General features: G+C 32.8%; 1 protein-coding gene across 2 annotated transcripts; it reads right to left on the reverse strand.

Moving 5' to 3' along the window:
- Positions 1 to 825: 825 nt before the first annotated feature.
- LOC143045810 (tubulin polymerization-promoting protein family member 3-like) lies at positions 826 to 16,676 on the reverse strand. 2 transcript variants are annotated; one of them, XM_076218586.1, is made up of 5 exons: positions 16,545 to 16,676; positions 5,905 to 6,109; positions 5,546 to 5,714; positions 4,456 to 4,588; positions 826 to 1,142 (listed from the first exon to the last, which is right to left on the reverse strand). In XM_076218586.1, the coding sequence occupies exons 2-5, from the start codon at positions 6,102 to 6,104 to the stop codon at positions 1,078 to 1,080; spliced, it is 567 nt and encodes a 188-aa protein (XP_076074701.1). In that variant the 5' UTR covers positions 6,105 to 6,109; positions 16,545 to 16,676; the 3' UTR covers positions 826 to 1,077. The 2 variants fall into 2 exon arrangements, with proteins under 2 accessions (XP_076074701.1, XP_076074702.1); XM_076218587.1 differs by lacking the exon at positions 4,456 to 4,588.
- Positions 16,677 to 24,690: the final 8,014 nt, after the last annotated feature.

Consider the following 24,690-nt stretch of genomic DNA (forward strand, 5'->3'; position numbering starts at 1 on the left):
ATTAATCGAAGGCGAGGCAAAAACGAGGTAAACTTTCACTTTGCAATAGCGTGAATCTTGTCACTGTTACGGCGTAATAAAGCCAGTAAGAAATATTTGACATGATTCAATTTCATAAAAAGAAATTAAGGTTGATGACGATCTCATTAAAATATAGATCTCTGATTTCGTTAAAGCTCTTAGTACGACGAATAAGCGAGTTACGATAGATCTGAATTTCACATAACTTTAAAAAAAAATCTATCTTGGAACGAATTTTGAGGAATAACCTACGAAATGTAAAAACTTTCTGCATTCCATACATTTATGTAACAGAATGAAAACTATATTGTTTTGGTTAGTCCGATTTTGCACTATTGTAGTTGACCTTTTAAATGATATTCCATAACCTAAATGGAACCATTTTTTTCCCAATTAAAGAGAATCCGATCAGTAATATAAGCTTGAAGCCTCATGTAGTTTCATTACTTTTTTACGTTTATTCGTACTTTTTCAAAATTAAGTGCAAATCGAATTCTCGTTAACTCGAAACTCAATTACATGTATATATTATCAGTATAATTATATATCATATTGTATTAATCATAGCAGAAAAGGAAATTTGTGGGATACCAGCATGGGACAGCAACCAAATGACATAAATAACCATAGACATCTGCTGACCAGTGCAGTCACAACATCCCTTGACAAAAATTGTTTAAGGCAAAACTATTGACCAGCCATATTCGGTCTTTCGCTGTCTTGTGAATGTATAAAAAAAGATACAATGTTTAAAAGTACCATTCACTTACGTGTTTTCTTTTAAATTACGAAATCAAAACCACATCGTATTAAACATTTATTTTTTCAATAATATTACCCGTTGTTTGACAAAAATATGGTAATAGATAGTCATACGCTATGTACATATATTTATAATATCTGCTGCAGTGTATGGAAGTACAGTATTTGCATTGTACGTGTGGTCATTATTGTTTTGTGCCATCTCCTTTGTATCCTGTGACGTAACCTGTATCTTCAAATCGATACTCTCTTCCATCAATACCCCTTCCTTTGCCAAACTCGTCGAACCTCTCCTTATGAGCCCCTGTGTATTTTGACGTATCTGTCAATCCACTGACGTTCCCCGTCTTTGAAATTTTCTGCAAAAATCAATGTTAGTGTCATATATTTACTACTATTTGAAACACCAACACGATTCTTTAGTGAGTTTTGATTTAAAAAAGCATTCGCTGTCTCAAAAGTAAGCAGTTATTATTGCCTTTTCAACCAGTTAGTACATTTTATTTAGAGACAATCCTACTTCTGAAGAAACTAAATAAGTAATTTCAACAAGGAATTACAAGTAATATTGATAAAATCGTTTAGACATGCAAGCTTTCTGAAGGGGCTTCTTGCAGCACAACTGTCTGTGTTGTAGGCTAGTATTCAAAATATTTAAAATAGTCATAACAATATTGCAATTTACCTCCTCGTCATCCCACATATGTCTCATTCTATTCATTATAATGGAGAAAACAAAACAAAAATCAAAAGAGGAAGCCGTCGTTGTTTTAAAAAAAGACAAATCAAAAGCTTTGTGAGATGAATAAGCAGACACACGCAGGAATTTTTTAAAAATATGTTTAGATATTAGGGAAGATGGGGTGAAAAGTGTTAACATGTAGATTGCGGTCTCCATAAATATTTTTTTTGTAAATTGTTATTTGAAAATAATTTGAAGAAGAACAGTATTCCTATGAAATAAATGAAAGACAACATTACATAAGGCGTTATTATGATGAAAGAGCACGGTGTGCCACAAACGCTTCAATGATCTTCAATGTACACGTGGACACGGGTAGTAAGGTCGTCATATCGAGGAGCGTTTAGTACAGTGATTTTGTCATAGTTTGGATAAGTTTGACATGACGGTGTTAAGTGTTTTTGATAACAATCAATTCAAAAATGTAAACATTCGGATATTTTGTAAAAAGAACTCCTGATCAACAATTCAAGCTGGTAAGTACCTTTGTATAAAGTAAATATGTTAGTACATCACAAGTTGTATCATATAATGATTTAACACAGAACAAAGCTTGCGTATGTCAAAATACATCACATATTTCTTCTTAATATAATATACTGCCATCAATTATTCTGAAAAATATCTACTTTTGCACTCAATTCAAAATTACTGAAATATCTGTGTCATGGTTTGGTTCATTCGTGTCATGGTTTAGTTCATGTTGGACATGGTTCAGTTATGTAATTCTTGTCGTGTATATTGAAGAGTTACTATCAAAACTAACAACAATTGTTTCATTTGAAACACAAAAGGGCACAAGAAGTTCGCACATACAATGTAGTAATATGTTATAAGTAGATGCAATATGATTGCCAATGAGACAACTATCCACCTAAGATCAAATGACGTAGGTGTTAGCAATATATGTCATGAAGAGGCCTTCAACATTCAATAACGAGCAAAACCATACTTCTTAGCAAGTTATAAGAGGCTGCGACAAAATCAAATGTATAGGAATTCCAGTAAGAAAACCACCAGCCTAATTTCGGTTCAAAATAAATAGCAAAATATGATATACAGTTACAAACGATAATCACGGCATTACAGAAGCGTAACTTGAGACAGTTTATTATACAAAATATTGCAGAGTTAAACATGTTTGCGGGCTCCCCAATCTCTTCTTCGCCTTAACCATGGCAGACATGTAAGATTTAACAGATCGGTTTTAAACAATACAATCAAGTTGATTTAGTGGGACCTAGTTTCAAACCAATAACAAATTATAATAAATCATGATTCCAAGATAGCTTCCTTTTAAATTTCAGGATGAAATTCTGCTGCCAATATTGTGAGCTGTAGAATTTAGACATATTTTCTATTCTAGGACACACCATACTAAATCATTACATAAAAAGTAAAATACTTGAAAGAATTACTGAGTGAAAATATACACGATGCATTTATACAATATTACTGCCATTGTATATAAAGTGCGAATCCAGTTTGTTCATTTTCACTGTTATATGCGAGTATGTCTATTGTAGAATAAAGGATGACAGGAAAAACTGCGTTTGTTTACTTTTTGAAGGTACGAAATAATTGATTTAAATGTATGTTTTAACACAATTAAATAAGAATATAACTCTCTTATGTATAATCACAAGATTTAAAGTAAAAAAAGTGTAATTAAAGCAGATGAATCCATAATATCGTTGACTGGATGCTATTCATTTTAACTATAGTTGCGATGAATTATCTCTGAAAGTGCAATCTTTTCTGATGTGGAATTTTTGCAGGTGCGATGAATTTTCATTATCATTTTATATGATAATTCGACATGCAACAACTAAAAGTAGTCTTAAAAAATGACTTTAATACTGATGATATTTAAAAAGCAGGCTGGCCGTAGATGATCACTTGAATATACACGGGTATAACCAACATATGGTTGATTTCGGACATTGTGTACTGTTTAAATATCGATATTTTTTCTGTACTTAGTTTTATGGGTTTTGTTTCGTAATAGTTCAGTACCGTTCGTAAGCAAAACATCGAGAACATAGTTATGAGAAATTCAAACATATATCAAGGTGACACGATTGTTGCTCGGGCTTTCTTTACTGTATCAGATGTATATAAAATGGCATTATCAAAATTAATTATACAGCCATCCAGACGTCAAATGTAAAGCAATTGTTTGTGCGAGACGAAAACGTTACCACTCATCAATCGTGAAATAAAAATCTTTATGTGACATCTCTTTGATTTTCATAGATGCATCCATTAGAGCTATTTTCATAATGCTTGTAGATAAACGGTTTGGATGGCTTGTTTGCTTTTTTAGCATACATGTGTGCTCTATCTCAAATACAATGCCTAGGCAAACATGAATACAAACCAAGCAAGCAAGTCTTAAGTATGTGCTGTATATTTAGACCGAAATCATAAACTGCTTTTCCGGTAGCAATCATTTGATTTTAGGGGGGGGTGGGGGGGGGGGGGGGTCATTACTTAAAAAAAATTCATTGTTTTTGATTTCAGAAAATCAAATGGTTTTTACTTTAGCTGTCCAAGATATATGAATACAATGATGGCGTGTCATAGGTAAGGATATATTTAATCTTACATATAGATCTGGGTCTAAACAAATTATCAGAGAATTAATATAGAATTGACAATATAAAAAAAGAAGATGCGGTATGATAGTCAGACAACTCTCCACAAGAGACCAAAATGACACAGAAATAAACAACTATAGGTAACCGTACGGTCTTCAACAATGAGCAATAAATGCCATCTGTACGGCATTTATTGATATATTACCTCAGACTTTCACTCACAAAGTATGCATATATAATCAATCATTCTGACTTCATAAATTACGACTGATATATGATGAAAAATACTCAAAATACTTCTGCCGGCACCCTTATACTGGCCGACATAACCTGAATTTTCAAATCGATCTTCTCGTCCCGTAACACCCTTCCCTTTTCCTGAATCGTCAAATCGTTCTTTATGAGCCCCTGTATATTTGGAAGTATCTGTCATCCGATCAACACCTCCTGTAGCAGACGTTTTCTGAAATACAATGTAGCATGAATGTTTAAGGTGACGTTATGATCAGTTATAGCACAAAACAGTTCTAAGCACCAGTTCAAGGCGAAGTTATAGCTTAAAACAGTTCGAAGTAGCGATCCAAGGCAAAGTTAGACCATGTTATAGCACAAAACAGTTCGAAGCAGCTGTTCAAGGCGAAGTTATAGCACAAAAAAGTTCGATGCAGTTCTTGAAAAGCAACGCTATAGAACAAACCAGTTCGATGCAATCACTTTCAGCCGTCCATTACACGTACATTATAGATATAATCTTAATAACGTCTTGCAACAAGGCTTTGTAAATTTTGGCACAAATCAAACCTTTTTTTTAAATAGAGTTTAGAATGAAGAAAAAAAAAAGATTTTAGTTATTTTGGATGATTTGATAAAGTTTATTCCAAAATTAAAAAAAGTTTGTTGCTAAATAAAGGTATTCCATGCATCACCAATAACTATTAACTTTAAGGATATTAGTAAATTAAAGATACCTACAGCTGCATGCATGGAAGTAGAAAGAAATAATTTGACACAGCATATTAAACATTCAAGTTTCTATACATAAAAGGTCTGATTTCTAATGAAGAAAGAATGTGCATCGATTTCACCAATTAATATGTATATGTTAAAACATTTTTTATTCCGTTAGTCATGTTAGTGTTAGTAATATTAGCGATGTTAAGAGTCCACACAGAAAGTAAAGCACAACACATATTCCTATACAGTCTGTACATGGTATCATGGACGAGAACATATTAGATAAGTGAAAATAAGTTGAAATGTGTCCGGTTTATGTCCAAAACGCCGGAGATAATATATTATTATACTAGTACCTCTTGTGTAATCTCTGCTACATAGTTTTGTATCAATATTTGTTTTTAAAGATATTTTATACTATGCTTGTTGTGAACCCACTTAATAAAAAAAAATCTTCTATACATACCGTAGCATGTACTTCAGGATTTTTTTTATCAAGTATTCTCTTCACAAGTTTTTGTCTGACTTCAGCCACTGGTGTGTCTTTTTCTTCCTTGGGCTTACATTCCTTATAAACTTCAGCCATCTTATCGAGGGCTTTATCAACTTTGGCTTTATCTGTTAAATCAAGTGTTCTGTCGAATGAAAAGAAAAAAAATAGAGTCTTATAGTTTTTAATAAATGTCGAACAAGTACGTTGTTCTGATAAAAAATATGCAAATCAGATTTGTTAATCTTATGTCTAATTACATGTAACATGATTTTTGCAATTGGAATTTAAACTATTTGAAATTAGCCAATACAAATAAAGGGCAATATAATTACTTTGTTGTTTTGTCTTGGACGTATGGAAACACACTGCTATCCATTCTCTGTCTAATAGTGGTGTCCTTCCCTAAACAGTCCTGAACCATTTTTCCCCATGCTTTACTGGTCATTTTATTTGGGGGTTTGTCTTTTGAATTAAGAATATTGAAATTTCTAAATACTTCACAGACATCGTCAATCTCGCCACCAGATGCCATTTTGCCTGAAAAATAGAATACATATTTTTCTTTCCTTTCTCCATATTAACAAATGTAACTGTAATTCGATATAAAAATAAGACGTGTAAGACGTGGTATGCTTGCGAATGAAACAACTCTCAGCAAGAGATTATTTTGGAAAAGATATGGGATACATATCTAACAGTAAACGTGAGGTTGCATGTATCATCATAAAGTGTAGAATTTTGTCGAATTTTTAATCAAAATGTACTTATTGTGTAGCCGACCACACGGTATGGATTTTTCTCACTGTTGAAGGCAGTACGGTTGCCTATAATTGCTTACATTAACTCATTAGAACTTTGGTGGATAAAGTTGTCTAATTGGCATGCAATCATAACTCATTCATACCACATCTCCTTGTTTTTATATAGTTGCTGTGCTGTCCTAATTAGCCGTACAATATCTTTGCTAAATATGATAGCATTATTTGCAAAATATGTACCACGCCCTTTGTAAAGTAACTTTTACTCCAAAATAAATGCATATATATGTCACAGTGTATATTACCGGTATCCATTTGTTTTCATTTTCTCAAAGGCAAACAAATTTTGCAGCTAATATATTACGACGAGGCTTTGCCAATGTGCAGAAACCCCGACCATCTTTTCATGTGTTTCAGGCGGACAGACGTACGTATAGAGCCAAGAAGTTATTAAACCTTCAGTGAAAATCTTTTAAAATTTAATCCTAGTATCTTTGGTAACTATTTACACCACTGGGTCGATTGCTGGTGAACGCGTCGTCCCCGAGGGTATCACCAGCTCAGTAGTCATCACTTCGGTGCTTCGGTGTTGACATGAATATCAATAATGTGCATGGTCATTTTTATAAATTTCCTGTTTACAAAACTTTGAGAACTAAGGATTTTCTTATCCCAGGCATAGATTACCTTAGCCGTATTTGGCACAACTTTTGGGAATTTTGGATCCTCAATGCTCTTCAACTTTGTACTTGTTTGGCTTTATAAATATTTCGACATGAGCGTCACTGATGAGTCTTATGAAGACGAAACGTGCGTCTGTCGTACTAAATTATAATCCTGGTACCTTTTAACTATTAACCAAACAAAATAACTGATATGAATAGTTTGATTAATGTTGAAGTAAACTGCTGGAGTTATACAGATTACTAGACTTGCTACAATTCCCTTTCTTTTATTTCACTCTTACTAATTTATATTTACTGATAAGTGCCAGCCTACTGATTGGCCTTGGAGAAAGTTGCTACAATTCCCTTTCTATTATTTCACTCTTACTAATTTATATGTTTACTGATAAGTAAAATTGAGAATGGAAATGGGGAATGTGTCAAAGAGACAACAACCCGACCAAATAAAAAAAAAACAACAGCAGAGGGTCACCAACAGGTCTTCAATGTAGCGAGAAATTCCCGCACCCGGAGGCGTCCTTCAGCTGGCCCCTAAACAAATATATACTAGTCCAGTGATAATGAACGCCATACTTATTTCCAAATTGTACACAAGAAACTAAAATTAAAATAATACAAGACTAACAAAGGCCAGAGGCTCCTGACTTGGGACAGGCGCAAAAAATGCGGCGGGGTTAAACATGTTTGTGAGATCTCAACCCTCCCCCTATACCTCTAACCAATGTAGAAAAGTAAACGCATAACAATACGCAGATTAAAATTCAGTTCAAGAGAAGTCCGAGTCTGATGTCGGAAGATGTAACCAAAGAAAATAAACAAAATGACAATAATACATAAATAACAACAGACTACTAGCAGTTAACTGACATGCCAGCTCCAGACGGCATAATGTATTTTATGGAGTGGAGTGTTGGAGTGGAGTATTGGAGTGGAGTGTTGGGGTGAGATTTTGGAGTGAGATTTTGGAGTGAAATTTTTGGAGTGAGATTTTGGAGTGATTTTTTTTTTGGTGAAATTTTAGAGTATATAGTATATTATTAGTAGAATGTCAGGGGGTTAAATGTTTTGTTTAATTTTGAACAAGTATTCATTAAAAATATATAAAGAAAAATTACAGTGCTAAATATTGATTAAACTTTTGATCACAGATAATCATGAATAATTATTTGGTCATGTTCATTTAAAAATATGAAATATGCTCCTTTCATTAACTCACCTTGTGGGAGTGTCATTTGACTTGTAGTGACAAAGTGCACATTGAATTGCACAGAATTTCGAAGTCCTAATGGGCAAAAATCTGGGAAAACTCATTGAACCAGAATATCATAATAATGCTCATATCTTTGTGCAAAGAATAAAATTCGTAATAACTAGTATCTCAATGGTTTGTAAAACAATTGAAAGGTCTTTCCTGTAAAAGTGATGTTTTCGTAATGTTCTTTGTACGACCTTTCGTTTGATATACGACCTCGTGTGACTCTATTTTATTAATGAAGTCTTTGTATCTTGAATGTAAACGTTATGCCTCTTCAATGATGGTTTTAAGATTAGACCCAGTAATCTTTCAATGCGTCTCGTGGGAGAGTTACACTTATTGATGATTGGTCGGTAAGGAATGTTTATGTTTCCAACTATTTGACCAGTTCGGAATGCCTCATTAATTATTTCTAGATTAATTTTATGAACTTTTGGAAGAAGGTACATGTTTCCGTGTTTTGATTCATTATTATTCCTCCTCAAGAAATTATAAGTTTGTGAATCTATTTCTTTTTCCTATATAGATTTTCAACAATATCTTTTATAGATTTGACAACAAGGTTCATTTATTTTCAACTTTTATTAAATGCAGTTCCTTCAACCAACATACGTAATGAATCTCAAGACTTATATATTTTATTAAGACCATAATTATTATATGCCTTATAACTACAACTAAATAGTTTTGTAAATATTGAAATTTGACCAATCTCTCTTGTTAATATGTATCCACATATTGGAGATTACTATTGATGTATCTATACCAGTGCCTGTATTAAAAATTACCATATTACCTATGTTTTATATTTATATTTATAGCTCAGCCTGCTACGAAGGTTTAACCACACACCCCAGGTGTAACAATATTTTCTCAATGTAAATCCAGGAAATAACACTGTAATTGCAGTTCATCTTTTATTATTGTGTTCTATCGATACCGAAATGATAGCTAGGTAATACCAATTAATAACTTATTTTTTCATAAATCCAAATTTCATCTAATAAAATTAAATTCAGAAAATGAAAATACTTTCATCATTGTTGAAAACATTTAAACATTCTTTTTTTTTTAAACAGAAGCTCAAGTCAATTAATTTGTAAATCATTTAAAAAACTAAAAACAACAGTGCAAAAACAATAAATATGATACTTTTAAACATGATAATGTGAAGATTTTTTGTTCATTTTACAAAATAATATAATATAATAAAGAATGGAAATGGGGACTAAACCTTTTACACGGGCATGTAAAATTCTCCTAATGAGGATGCTGCCAGATTCTTAAGAGATTGGGAAATCACAATGCTAAATAATTATATAACTCTAAGTTATGCATCAGTAGATCAGGAGAATTTGAAATTGTTTATAAAGGACTGTTGATATGAGGTCGTTCACATTATTATTCGAATACTTCACTGCATGCATTTTTTTATTTCTATTTCAGTATAGTTTGTTTTTAAATTATTCATTACAAAATTTTTCATCAAATTTCACTCCAAAATCTCACTCCAAAAATTTCACTCCAAAATCTCACTCCAACACTCCACTCCAACACTCCACTCCATACAATACATTATGCCGCTCCAGACTTCAATTAAACTGACTGAAAGATTATGATTTCATCATATGAACATCAGGCACAATCCTTCCCGTTAGGGGTTTAGTATCATACCATCATAACATATATGAGAAGAACATAACCCGTGTCATGCCAACAACTGTTTTTAGAATAAATGTGTTTAGTTACGGATAAGTGCCAGCCTACTGCATGATTGCCCTTGGAGAAAGTTGCTACAATTCCCTTTCTATTATTTCACTCTTACTAATTTACATGTTGACGGATAAGTGCCAGCCTACTGCATGATTGCCCTTGGAGAAAGTTGCTACAATTCCCTTTCTTTTATTTCACTCTTACTAATTTACATGTTGACTGATAAGTGCCAGCCTACTGACTGCCGTTGGAGAAAGGGACTTGTATAATAACATTTTATACCGACCAGTAACTGGTCAGTAAGAGGTTATTATTTCACATCTGCTGATAATAGATAATTAGGCTGTCATGTGTATATATCCCATGCTGTTCTCCCATATTTTATCTCAAGTAGATTTCAATTTCACTTTTCGTATGATTCCAACATCAAAATGGATCTGCTGCAATAGATTTTGGATTACAAAAGTTGTCATTTAATGAAATCAAAATTAACCAGAAGAAAGTTGTAGAAAGCTTGTTGGCAGGCACAGATTTATTTTTCTGTTCTCCAACTGGAAGTGGCAAATCACAAACTTTTGAAATAGCACCTTTTGTATTTAAATATTTACAGAAGAATGATATGTGTATTGTACTTGTTATTTCGCCTCTAACATCTTTAATGCGTACACAGACTCAAGCCTTGAATAGAAAAGGGATTAAAGCAGTATATTTGAAGGACATAACCTCACCATCTAATTTTGAAGACAGCCAAACAAATCTTCCTTAGGAGATGTGAAGGAAGGCAAAATTGACATTATTTTCTCCAGTCCAGAGTCACTTATTGGACACATAAGAAAATCACTGCTGGATTTGGCAAATTTTTTTTTATCAAGACAGTATTTGTAGATGAAGCTCACTGCATAAAAAAGTTGTAAGTATTTATTTTTGTACATATAACAATATATGATACTAAAGTAGAAAAACAAATCATCTGAATCGCTCTAACATAAGCTATAACATGCATAAGAATAAATATGTATATCTTAAAAATAGTACATGCATACAAAAGAACATCATATATTTATAAATGTATATATATCTGTACATGCACTAACTATTTAATGTTTATTTATTCAAAACATTCTCATTTAATTTTACTTTTAATAATTAATCACCCTTTAATTGAATATTTCTGTTACAATTATGAAAGATTATTCTGCCAATGGTGTCCAAATTAAAACTTTCAATTCATATTGTGATGTTTTGAAAGATGTATGAAATATTTGCTACTGGACTGTTGGATATCTACAATTATTAAGTTTATATAAATATGTTTTCTATGGTGCTTACATAATTTTTCTTATGAAATACTTCTTTGTAATGCTTAGGCATTTTTATGAGACCTATGCAGATTTAGATTGCAATATGATAAATTAATTTTAATTTTTGCAGTGGGCTTCCAGATAAAAAGAAGACGAAATTGGCATATAGACCATGTTATGGCCGACTTGACGAAATTCGTTCCTTCCTCCTGCAGATGTCAGTATAATTGTAATCTCCTAGTTATAGCAGTAAAATTATTAAAGGGGCAAAATTGGAAAAAAAAAGAAAAAAAGAAAAAAACATAATTAGGAAGGGACATGTAGCAAGTCTAACAGATTACATAAACTATATTAATTACTTGTAGAGTCGAAAAGTTACTAAACTGGCTCCTTTCGTCGTCGACATAGTTAGTTATTTAAAAATTTTCAAAAATAGAAATAGCACAACATCAATCAGTGTGTGATCAAGGTTGTTGGAGTACACATGGCACAACGCATGGTTCATTGTTCATTTGTATAGCATTTAATGACAAAAACAACCACACATGAGAAAACTGAGAAAAAACATAATCCGTCCAAAATACCTTATATAAAGCGGGTTATTTTCGCGGGAGTAAAATTTCGCGATTTTCAGTGAATAAGGTATACGTTTGTTTTGGCGGTTATTTTTTTGGCGGATTCAAAACTTTTATCAATACCTTTGCATGTTTATTTTAAGGATTTTGTTTTATCCTCGAAAATAAGCGAAATTTACACATCACGAAAATAAACCGCTATAAGGCAGTTACCTTTCTTAATTATTCATCAGTCAATGTTATATTATCAAAAGGCATACTTTGTTAACTTAAAGATAGCTTCCAGTGCCGCATACATGTTGGACCAAAAAAAAAATAGGAATAGAGAGTCTTGAGAGAGTCTTTGTCTATGTGAGGGGCTGATATCAGTAAACTGTAATAAAAAAGTAATCCATAATGTAGGCTTATAACAAAATGGGAAATTGAGGTGATGTACGTTATATTTCATCGCAACAAAATCAAAATGATAGAGGGTTAAACAAGATTGGTGCATGCTCGATTGAGGCATGTTACATAAAGTGCATTAAATGGTTATCATATATCCCGATACAGTCGCAAAAATTGGAGACCTAACCGATCAGATAAGATGAGCGGATATCGAATTTTTCAGTTGGGGCCCAATGACTGACCAATAAGAGGTGGCCCCATACCAGTCGTACTTCAGTGATTCCCTTTATAATCAACTAAATTTTCCCACACACAAAAAGGGGGCAGCGGCTAAATCCCCCTTTGATCTCCATCATTATCACCTGGTAAGATAAGCTATTTTATTACTTACAAATCATGGTGCCCAAATGCACAATCAAATGAATTATACTCAATTATAAATGATCAGAATAATTAGAGTGATTAAAGTACATTTAAACAAAAACATGTATACATACACATTTACACAAACTGACATATAAACAAACATTGCCATTGTCTAAACATAAAAGTCTTTTAAAATCCACTGGACTAGAGAGGAGAAAATACGTTTTCCAACATGTAAGTATAATAATGTGGGACATCTTAGTGTGTCATAGGAGACCTATTTAATTTAATTGAAGATGTTGATATCGAGATACCAGTGGCGGATCCAGGGGGGGGGGGGGAGTTCCGGTGGTTGGAACCCCCCCTTTTTTGGCCGATCAATGCATTTGAATGGGGACATATAGTTGGAACCCCCCCCCTTTTGTCCTGGGTTGGGACCCCCCCCCCCTTTTTAAAATGGCTTGATCCGCCCCTGGATACATTGGGGAAAATTGATATTTACAGAGATGTCATGCCAAATATTGTGTTTTACAGAGGATATACACAGCATATACACAGTTGTTATGAAAATGACACACTCGACATTTATCCATTATAGATATTGTTTTCAGATAAATTATATCTGCACATCAACATTATCAGGATCAAATATCTTCTATGCTATCTGACAACTTAAACAATAATAAATAACATTTTGCAATAAGGGAACATATATTTATTCTAGTGAGCTTAGGGGCGGATTTAGGCGGGGGCGTGGTGGGCGTGCGTCCCCCCCTAAAATTTTGCAAAGCATGGGTTGTCTTCAACTTATTTGAGTATCAGAAGAGACCATTCAATCTTTTTTTAACATTCAAAGTATATTAAACAGTCAGTTTAACAGAATCAACGTAATTACTAATCAACTGACCTACGACTTATTCAAGTTCTATAAATATTATATACTTCAAAAGGAAGGTGTCAAACGCGGAGGTGTGTTTGATGAAAAAATAAATAGGTATTTAGCAGTTTAAGTACAAACAATTGTGACAATGTATTTGCGGTTTTTATAATTTTATAATAAAGGGTGGATTTAGGTGGTTTCTTCTTGAAACTTTAATTTCTCGCTTATTTAATCTCACAATAGTATAAAATACCTATATTCCACTCCGCTCGGCGAATATAAAAGCTTGCGCCCCCCCCCCCCTAATCTAAAATCCTCGATCCGCCCCTGGGATGCTCCGAGCATTTTAGAGAAGCTAATATCGTTAATACACCATTACATTACCATTAATGTCAATCAAATAGAAGAGTTTATAGTTAAGAGCTTGTATGAGCTTTATGTGAGCCTTTTGTAAGCTTGTAATAATAAAGATTTACTATGTTGCCCTAGAAAATTAGTTAATTGACACAAAAATAGATACATTAAAACTTGAGGTTGAAAAGTTTAGGGACATTTCATCAACATGAGATGGAAAATCTCTAATATAACTAAAACATATTAATATAAAGCCGATAAAAATAACACAACAGTGGTTTTAAATAAAATCGTTTACATCCAAACAGTAACAAGTCACCTTAATAGTTATAATTACATGAAAATAAATATTAACGTTGTTGTCAAATCTATAATCTTGATAGAGGGTTACTGCTCACAAGGAAGCTATTAAATCAAGAGTTCCAAATGGTGAAGTTGAAATCATCCCTTCGTAAATTTTACGGACGCCATCACGAGTTGGTTGACCGTTATGGAATAACCATTTCACAAATGATATCGGATATGTTCCTCACGTCGTAACTACAATCCCCTTCCCTTTCATGAATTTGACCTACCGAATTAGACTATTTACCGGATTTGTAATCACATAAGCAACACGACGGGTGCCGCATGTGGAGCAGGATCTGCTTACCCTTCCGGAGCACCTGAGATCACCCCTAGTTTTTGGTGGGGTTCGTGTTGTTTATTCTTTAGTTTTCTATGTTGTGTCATGTGTACTATTGTTTTTCTGTTTGTCTTTTTCATTTTTAGCCATGGCGTTGTCAGTTTGTTTTAGATTTATGAGTTTGACTGTCCCTTTGGTATCTTTCGTCCCTCTTCTATAAAAGATATTGTTGAAAACTATATAGGAAAAAAGAAAAAAGAAATAGATTCATAAACTTATACTTTTCTGAAGAATAATAACGAATCAAAACATGGACGCATACACCTTCTTCCAAAAATTCATAAAATCAATCTAGAAATAATTAATGAGGCATTCCGAAGTGGTGAAATAGGTAGAAACATAAACATTTCTTACTGACCAATTATCCATAAGTGTAACTCTACCACGATACGCATTGAAAGATTACTAATTCTAAAACCATTATTGAAGAGTTATTACTTTTACAATCAAGATACGAAAGACTTCATTTATGAAATGGAGTCGCACAAGGTCAAGAAAGAATGCATTTTTTTTTACTATGATGTAACGTCAATGTACACAAAAATGAAGATTGATAACTCGGAAGACAAACTAGAATATGCTTTAAAAATTTCAAACAAACAGAATAAACGGCATTTGTAAAGTTAAGAAACAATGAACTTGAATTAAATTGACAGTTATACAAACAAATTATTGAAGCGCCTTTTGGTGGTATATTTTTCCGACATGCAAATTTAATCTGTCTGTCCTTTTAAAAATATCTTGGATAAGTTCCAATGGACATAACACATCAAATTGTACTGTCAATACCAATACAACAATTGTATGTTCTTCACAGGCACATTAAAACAGATTGAAGATTTCTTTAAATTAGCGAACAACATTGACCCTCTTCTTAAAATCACATTTGAGGTGTCTAGATTTAGTAGGAACTTAATATCTAAGATATTTGAATAGACCAGACAGATGTAAATCATATACAACCAATAGGCGCTCTTATTATTTGTTTCTATAAATGTCCATTTAATTCATCAAGTTTAATGTTTCTTAACTTTACAAATGCCGTTTATTCTGTTTGTTTGAAATTTTGAAAGTATAATTTTGTTTGTCAACAGATAAAAAAGCATTGACAACTGTTACATAATAGACAATGAGAATGCATTAATTCTTAATGTCCCTTTTGCGACTCTATTTTATAAATAAAGTCTTTGGTACCTTGAATGTAAAAGTGGTGACTCTTCAATAATGGGTTTAGAATTATATCCAGTAATCTTTCAATGCGTATCGTGGTAGAGTTACATTTATGGATGATTGGTCGGTAAGAAATGTTTATGTTACTACCTATTTGACCAGTTCGAAATGCCTCATTAATTATTTGTAGATTGATTTTATGAATTTTCGGAAGAAGGTACATGTGTCTATGTTTTGATTCGTTATCATTCTTCAAAAAATCATAAGTTTGTGGTGAATCTATTTCTTTTTTCCTATAATAGTTTTTCAACAATATCTTTTATAGATTTTGATTTTATTTCAGGTAATGATAACTGTTGTTTCTGGTTTGATGTAATCCATTTTTTACAACCACTGTTGTGTTATTTTGATCGGCTTTTTATAAATATGTTTTTGTTATATTAGAGCTTTTCGTACCCATGTAGAAGAAATGTCCCTAAACTGTTTAACCTCAAGTTTTGATTTATCTATTTTTGTGTCATTTAACTAATTTTCTAGGGCAACATAGTAAAACTTTATTTTTACAGGCGTACAAAAGGCTCACAAAAAGCTCATACAAGCTCTTAACTATTACTTTTATATTTGATTGACATTAATGGGAATGTAATGGTTTATTAACGATATATGCTTCTCTAAAATGCTCGGAGTTTCCTCCAAGCCTGCATGGAGGAAGCTCACTAGAATAAATATATGTTCCCTAAGTACATTACTAATTATATCTATCGGAAGTTGGCAGGAAATTCATATTAACAAACTACACAAACATCTAAAAAGCAATCAATATAATTAACATCATGTCTTACCGTCTATTCACTGTGTATTGGATAACTCTAGAGAGTTTGTAAACAATTAACTTCTTGGTATACTTTGACAAACACGTGACACTGTCTTCAGAAAAAAAAATACTGGTATCAATGTGTCTCTATCTCTCGCTATATATATATTATGATAATAGTAGAAGCGCATGAGTAAACTTGCTTTGGTCAAATTTTAGTTTTAGAAAACGTATACAAACATTTACAGATATTTCCGTGAGATGTGAAGATTTAAAATTGACTAAAACTATTTTGCACTTAAAAACATATAGGAAAACTTGGTTCGTAAGCGGAAAATGATGAGCGGATTTGCCAGTCGTGTGTAATCTTAAACAATAATATTTCTATAGCTACATGTCAATATTTTATGTGCTCCCATTTCATTATCATATTTATCGTGATCTATCGTGGTTGATCAATACTCAAAACCGTACAAACACCCAGTTTTTTCTAACAATGAGTGCCGGTAAAAATGTTTTAGTCAGTGGTTTCCCAGAACAAAATATTATGATTTCGTCTTATAGATATTGATCATGACAATCAACAACTTTAACAATTAAAAGTCAGAAATAACTTCGCTTATTGGTTATATGCGCGAATGATACTTATTTTATACTATACCAAATGTGTTCAGTTTCCATCTGGAAATAAAGATGGTCGCCAGATAGTACAAATAGGATACATATAGTTCAGGCTGGTATTATGCTACAGAACATAAAAAAAAATGCTTAACCTAAATTAATATGGTGAACCACAGTTTTGTATTTACATATGATTCATAGAAATTTCAGACTGGCTTTCCATGCATCCTTTCGTAACCTTTTTGTACTTGGGACAGGACCAATTTTTTTTGCCCTCCCCTTTTTTTCCAAAATCCGTTATTTTTTTTAGGTTTTCCATTAACTTTAATTGTTTTCGTGTTTATGATATCATACTGTAAAACACGAAAACAATTGTATCGGATTTTGGATAAAAGGGAGAGGGCAAAAACTTTTTGTCCTGTTCCCAAGTACCTGTGCAATTGAGTGGCTGATAATGACGATTTCAATTCCTAATACAGTTAACAAACAGAACATTATTTCACATGGAAATTGTGAAGCTTCTCTTTCAAAATGCGGTTTACAGGTTGGAGGAATGATTCTGTTGCAAATATCAATTTGAGTTGCATATCTTCACAAAAAGGTTGGTTTTAAAAACTAAAAAAAAAAGATGATTTACATAATTATTTTTGCTACACGTCGTTTTTTTATGAAGAAAAACCAGGTGCTCCGCAGGGCGCAGCTTTATACGACCGCAGAGGTCAAACCCTGAACAGTTGGGGCAAGTATGGACAAAACATTCAAGCGTGATACAGCTCTGAATTTGGATTGTGATCTAATTTTTGACATTACATGGTTTTTTTTTTTTTTACACAAAACAAATGTCAAGATTTTACAAATCAATTAAAGATTTCTTCTTCAAACTTTTTAAATCTAAAATTAAATAGTTGACACAGCATAGGTTTCTGACACAGAATGAATGTGGTCTAATGAACTTAAAAGTTTTTTTTTGCCTTTGAGCAATTCACTTTACTGTTGAATATTAATCCTCTCAAAAAAATGTTTGAAGAAATTTTCTTTTTATTTATGAAATCTGAAATGAGAAAAATTTAACCCCCCTCCTTTTTTTCCACATCCCCGCTTCCCTTTTTCCAAAACTGATATCAATTCAAATTTCTAATGGAGTTTGCAACAATAACTACTCTTTTAAATACATCATAAAATATTAAAATGTAAAATAAAGTGCTTGTTATCACTGAATGGTAAAGATTGGTTGGTAGTAAAAGATAATATACATTGTTTATTGTATAAAACAATGAAAAAAACTTCATCAGCAACATTTTATATTGGCAAATTACCAATGAAGTTATTTACATAAAGTTATTGGCAAATAAAAATAGAAAATGACATCATAGTCATGTCTGGCAAATGTCCAACATACATTATCTAAAAACATTTTAGATAAGATAAGGAAAAAAAGCTTCATCAGCAACATTTTATATTGGCAAATTTCCAATGAAGTTATTTACATAAACTTATTGGCAAATAAAAATAGAAAATGACATCATAGTCATGTCTGGCAAATTTCCAACATATATTATCAACTACTATTCTATACAAAGAAAGATAACTCCAATTGAAAATTAATTGCTATTGCACAATATTGTGCAATTAGATATTTCTTGCTATTGTGCAATACTGTGCAATTGAAAATTTCTTGCTATTGCACAATACTTGATATGGAATCCTAATTTGGACCAACTTGAAAACTGGGCCCATAATCAAAAATCAAAGTACATATTTAGATAAAGCACATCAAATAAGCCCAAGAATTTAATTTTTGTTAAAATCAAACTTAGTTTAATTTTGGACCCTTTGGACCTTAATGTAGACCAATTTGAAAAATGGACCAAAAATTAAGAATCTACATACACAGTTAGATTTGGCATATCAAAGAACCCATTTATTCAATTTTTGATGAAAACAAACAAAGTTTAATTTTGGACCCCCATTTGGACTAACTTGAAAAATAATATGCAATTTCATTAAACAGTGCATATCTGCTGATTCATCAATATAGTGAATGTCTAAAATGTATTTATGTCATAGATTTCTATTTACTTATACTAAAGTTATGGTGCAAAAACCAAAAATAAGGCTTATTTGAGCCCCTTTTTGGCCCCTAATTCATAAACTGTTGTGACCTCAACTCCAAAAATCAATCCCAACCTTCCTTTTGTGGTCATAAACCTTGTGTTAAAATTTCATTGATTTCTATTTACTTATACTAAAGTTATTGTGCGAAAACCAAGAAAATGCTTATTTGGGCCCTTTTTGGCCCCTAATTCCTAAACTGTTGGAACCAAAACTCCCAAAATCAATCCCAACCTTCCTTTTGTGGTCATAAACCTTGTGTTACGTGGTTTGAAAAAGGATAGAGATGTTTTCAACTTCGTACTTTATTTGGCATTTTTAACTTTTTTGGATTCGAGCGTCACTGATGAGTCTTTTGTAGACGAAACGCGCGTGCGTCTGGCGTATATACAAAATTTAGTCCTGGTATCTATGATGAGTTTATTTACACTCACCTGTTTTTTTACTTATCATAAAAGTTATATATTAATGATAAATTGTTCGTGTCAATTCTATTTACTTATACTAAATTGTTCGTGTCAATTCTATTTACTTATACTAAATTGTTCGTGTCAATTCTATTTACTTATACTAAAGTTATTGTGCGAAAACCAAGAATAATGCTTATTTGGGCCCTTTTTTTGCCCTTATAATTCCTAAACTGTTGGAACCAAAACTCCCAAAATCAATCCCAACCTTCCTTTTGTGGTCATAAACCTTGTGTCAAAATTTCATAGATTTCTATTAACTTAAACTAAAGTTATAGTGCGAAAACCAAGAAAATGCTTATTTGGGCCCTTTTTGACCCCTAATTCCCAAAATGTTGGGACCAAAACTCCCAAAATCAATCCCAACCTTCCTTTTGTGGTCATAAACCTTGTGTTAAAATTTCATTGATTTCTATTCACTTTTACTAAAGTTAGAGTGCGAAAACTAAAAGTATTCGGACGACGACGACGACGACGACGACGCCAACTTGATAGCAATATACGACCAAAAAATTAAAATTTTTGCGGTCGTATAAAAATTGAACAAGCTATATATACAAACGTCAGTAGATATAGACATAAATAGAAGCATTTGAGAGAAACAATTACGTGGTTTGAAAAAGGATAGAGATGTTTTCAACTTCGTACTTTATTTGGCATTTTTAACTTTTTTGGATTCGAGCGTCACTGGTGAGTCTTTTGTAGACGAAACGCGCGTGCGTCTGGCGTATATACAAAATTTAGTCCTGGTATCTATGATGAGTTTATTTACACTCACCTGTTTTTTTACTTATCATAAAAGTTATATATTAATGATAAATTGTTCGTGTCAATTCTATTTACTTATACTAAAGTTATTGTGCGAAAACCAAGAATAATGCTTATTTGGGCCCTTTTTTTGCCCTTATAATTCCTAAACTGTTGGAACCAAAACTCCCAAAATCAATCCCAACCTTCCTTTTGTGGTCATAAACCTTGTGTCAAAATTTCATAGATTTCTATTAACTTAAACTAAAGTTATAGTGCGAAAACCAAGAAAATGCTTATTTGGGCCCTTTTTGGCCCCTAATTCCTAAAATGTTGGGACCACAACTCCCAAAATCAATCCCAACCTTCCTTTTGTGGTCATAAACCTTGTGTTAAAATTTCATTGATTTCTATTCACTTTTACTAAAGTTCGAGTGCGAAAACTAAAAGTATTCGGACGACGACGACGACGACGACGACGCCAACTTGATAGCAATATACGACCAAAAAATTAAAATTTTTGCGGTCGTATAAAAATTGAACAAGCTATATATACAAACGTCAGTAGATATAGACATAAATAGAAGCATTTGAGAGAAACAATTACGTGGTTTGAAAAAGGATAGAGATGTTTTCAACTTCGTACTTTATTTGGCATTTTTAACTTTTTTGGATTCGAGCGTCACTGGTGAGTCTTTTGTAGACGAAACGCGCGTGCGTCTGGCGTATATACAAAATTTAGTCCTGGTATCTATGATGAGTTTATTTACACTCACCTGTTTTTTTTACTTATCATAAAAGTTATATATTAATGATAAATTGTTCGTGTCAATTCTAACGGAAATTATATATATGCCACTGGACAAGAATAAAATATGTGACCACTTGAAAAGTACATGGATGCCGTTAACTGATTATTGTCGTCTTCGATTGTTTTATAATTCTGAAGAGTCCTCTACATCACATCACGCATAAAATCCTACATTAAAAAGAAAAATTCGAGCTTTATCTTTTAACCACCTACGCAAACAAAATCGATACATAACCTTTTCTAAAATCATCAATTGCACTTAGTAAAAATAATTTATTTCTCATCTATAAAAACTGCCAAACTATATTTGTAACATCTGTTTCCACGCTTGAACTAAGTAGCTTATTTATGATAGATAATTCAAGACATATCGATTTTATCATAAAGGCATATTTTCATAAAAGAGGGACGAAAGATACCAAAGGGACAGTCAAACTCATAAATCTAAAACAAACTGACAACCCCATGGCTAAAAATGAAAAAGACAAACAGAAAAACAATAGTACATATGACACAACATAGAAAACTAAAGAATAAACAACACGAACCCCACCAAAAACTAGGGGTGATCTCAGGTGCTCCGGAAGGGTAAGCAGAACCTGCTCCACATGTGGCACCCGTCGTGTTGTTTATGTGATTACAAATCCGGTAAATAGTCTTATTCGGTAGGTCACATTCATGAAAGGGAAGGGGATTGTTGTTACGACGTAAGGAACATATCCGATATCATTTGTGAAACGGTTATTCCATAACGGTCAACCAACTCGTGATGGCGTCCGTAAAATTTACGAAGGAATGATTTCAACTTCACCATTTGGAACTCTTGGTTTAATAGCTTCCTTGTGAGCAGTAACCCTCTATCAAGGAAATCATGATAGGAAATGCAAGCACGGGAATATCGTATCAGTTGGGAGAGATATACCCCGTATGCAGGTGCTGCTGGAATGTTGCTACTTAGAAATGGAAAGTTCACAATTGGAAAGCTGAAATCATCTCTTTTGTCGTAAAGTTTTGTTTTCAACCGACCCTCATTGTCAATTTCTAGATGTAAGTCAAGATATGAAGCCGACTTAACTGTATCTGTAGTATCCTTTATCTCAAATTCGATGGGATAGATGCGTTCCACATAGTCACCAAATTTTGAATTGTTTAGTGAAAGAACGTCATCTATATAGCGGAAAGTAGAGTTAAAGGATATTGCTAACTTCTTATCTTTCTTCCTAAGAAGTTCCTGCATGAAGTTAGCCTCATAATAATAAAGAAACAAGTCGGCAAGTAGAGGGGCACAGTTTGTTCCCATTGGGATGCCGACAGTCTGTTGAAAAACACGTCCTCCGAACGTTACAAATATGTTGTCAATCAAGAAATCAAGCATCTTGATAATATCGGTTTCAGAGAATTTTTTGTTTGAATCAGAGTGATTCTTTACAAAGTATGATTTATCCCTGCCTAAGACAAGATACTTGTATCTACGTTGGCCATTCTTTTTTATGAAGTAAAGTAATACCAACTCTTTCAATTTGTCTTTTAGTTTGGAATGTGGAATACTTGTGTAAAGAGTAGAAAAGTTAAATGTTTTAATACTGTTACAAGATGAAAGAGAGTTAGATTGTATGTACTGTAAAAGATCTTTGGAATTTTTAAGTATCCAGGGTATATGTTGAGTTTCCAAGTGAATTGTCTAAACCTAATTCGTTTATCAAGCAATTAATGTAGTGACTTTTACAGACAAAAACGATGTTATTTGGGGCTTTGTCTGCGGGGACAACAACATATTTATCATGGAGGTCGGATAAGTGTTTAGCAACATTTGGGTCTTTAAAGATTGACGTAGCATGGGCATTGATGGACCCATTCAGTTTCTTAATTCTGATTTGTATTAACGACCTCGCTGCCTTAATCCATTCGGATAGAGTGTCTACGTCTTCCTTTTCACGTTTAGCCCATTGCCTGGCATAATCCTCGACTGAGTCCATCAAAATGTTAAAGTTGTATTTCCAATTGATGGATTTAGGGCAGGCTCACGATATTTCGGACCTTTCGATAACACATTTCGTAGAGAAGTGTTATTAACAATGTTAAGGTCACCGGTAATATATCCTTGCAGCTTTTTCATCTGTACTTTATTTATTAGTAATCATATTCAACACAATTAATGCACAAAAATAATCAGATTTTCCATGTTATAATATTTTTTCTGAGTGGAAATAAAAAGACTAGTTAGAAAGACATGATACGAACTTCACAATAATACCTCTCTCCAGAGACTAAGGGATTGGGTTTCGATAGCCAACTACTGTCTACATTGACTTCTTGTGAGTCATTCATAGTACATTTAGATCTACGAGCTGGAACATAATAGATCTACTATTATCAATACATGAATGAGACAATGTGACAACATACCAAGGAACCAATAAAAAGAAAAATAATATGCAATTTCATTAAACAGTGCATATCTGCTGATTCATCAATATAGTGAATGTCTAAAATGTATTTATATCAATATTACTGACTTTCGTGTATTTAACCATCAGTTGAGTGTTTGTTCAATATAGGAGTTATACATTTACGGATTCCAGTTCAATATCATACAGAATTGTTGGGGACACCAGCCCAGGAACTTGTCTCAGAAATGTTTTCCCCCCTATACCTTAATATAGGTGTGACAACCGAGAAATCGAAAAATAACGGGAATTCGGGACTGGGTGTCATTTTTCAAATAAATTAGTTAAGTACCTTGTGTTATATTAAGGTATAAAGGGGAAAAAAAATCTGAGAAAAGTGCCTGTGGACACCAGTGGCGGATCCAGCCATTTTAAAAAGCGGGGTTCCCAACCCAGGACAAAGGGGAGGGGTTCCAACTATATATCCCCATTCAAATGCATTGATCGGTCGAAAAAAAGGGGGATTCCAACCCCCGGAACACCCCCCCCCTGGAACCGCCAATGGACACTATATATACAGATAAGCTTAACATGGTTACAAGGAGTGTGAAACTTCATTCAAAGTACAAATGTCCAATTATATTATGCCTTCTATAAATAAAACGGGGATATACATGTGGGTCAAATGAGACAGCAACCTGATGACACAAAAACAAGCTAGATGTCAACATATTGTTATCAATAATAGACCCGCCTTTATACTGTTTATACTGGGGCACATCCAAGAATAAAATAGGACATGTTATTATTAAAATTAGTAAAATTCCATTGTGTAGTCATTCATGTTTTACTACAATGTCCCTTTGGGTTGTTTGATTAGTACTAAATAGTTTTCATTTGAAAGTGAGAATCTCTTTATTTTGCCATGCTGCTGCACCCATCATTATTAGTAAACTGGGATTTACACATCAATATATATTAGTAAATAATTAAAGTGATTATAAGGCAATATACCTCTATTCTGTGATT

Source organism: Mytilus galloprovincialis, chromosome 9 (genome assembly GCF_965363235.1).
Source record: "Mytilus galloprovincialis chromosome 9, xbMytGall1.hap1.1, whole genome shotgun sequence".
Taxonomy (NCBI): domain Eukaryota; kingdom Metazoa; phylum Mollusca; class Bivalvia; order Mytilida; family Mytilidae; genus Mytilus; species Mytilus galloprovincialis.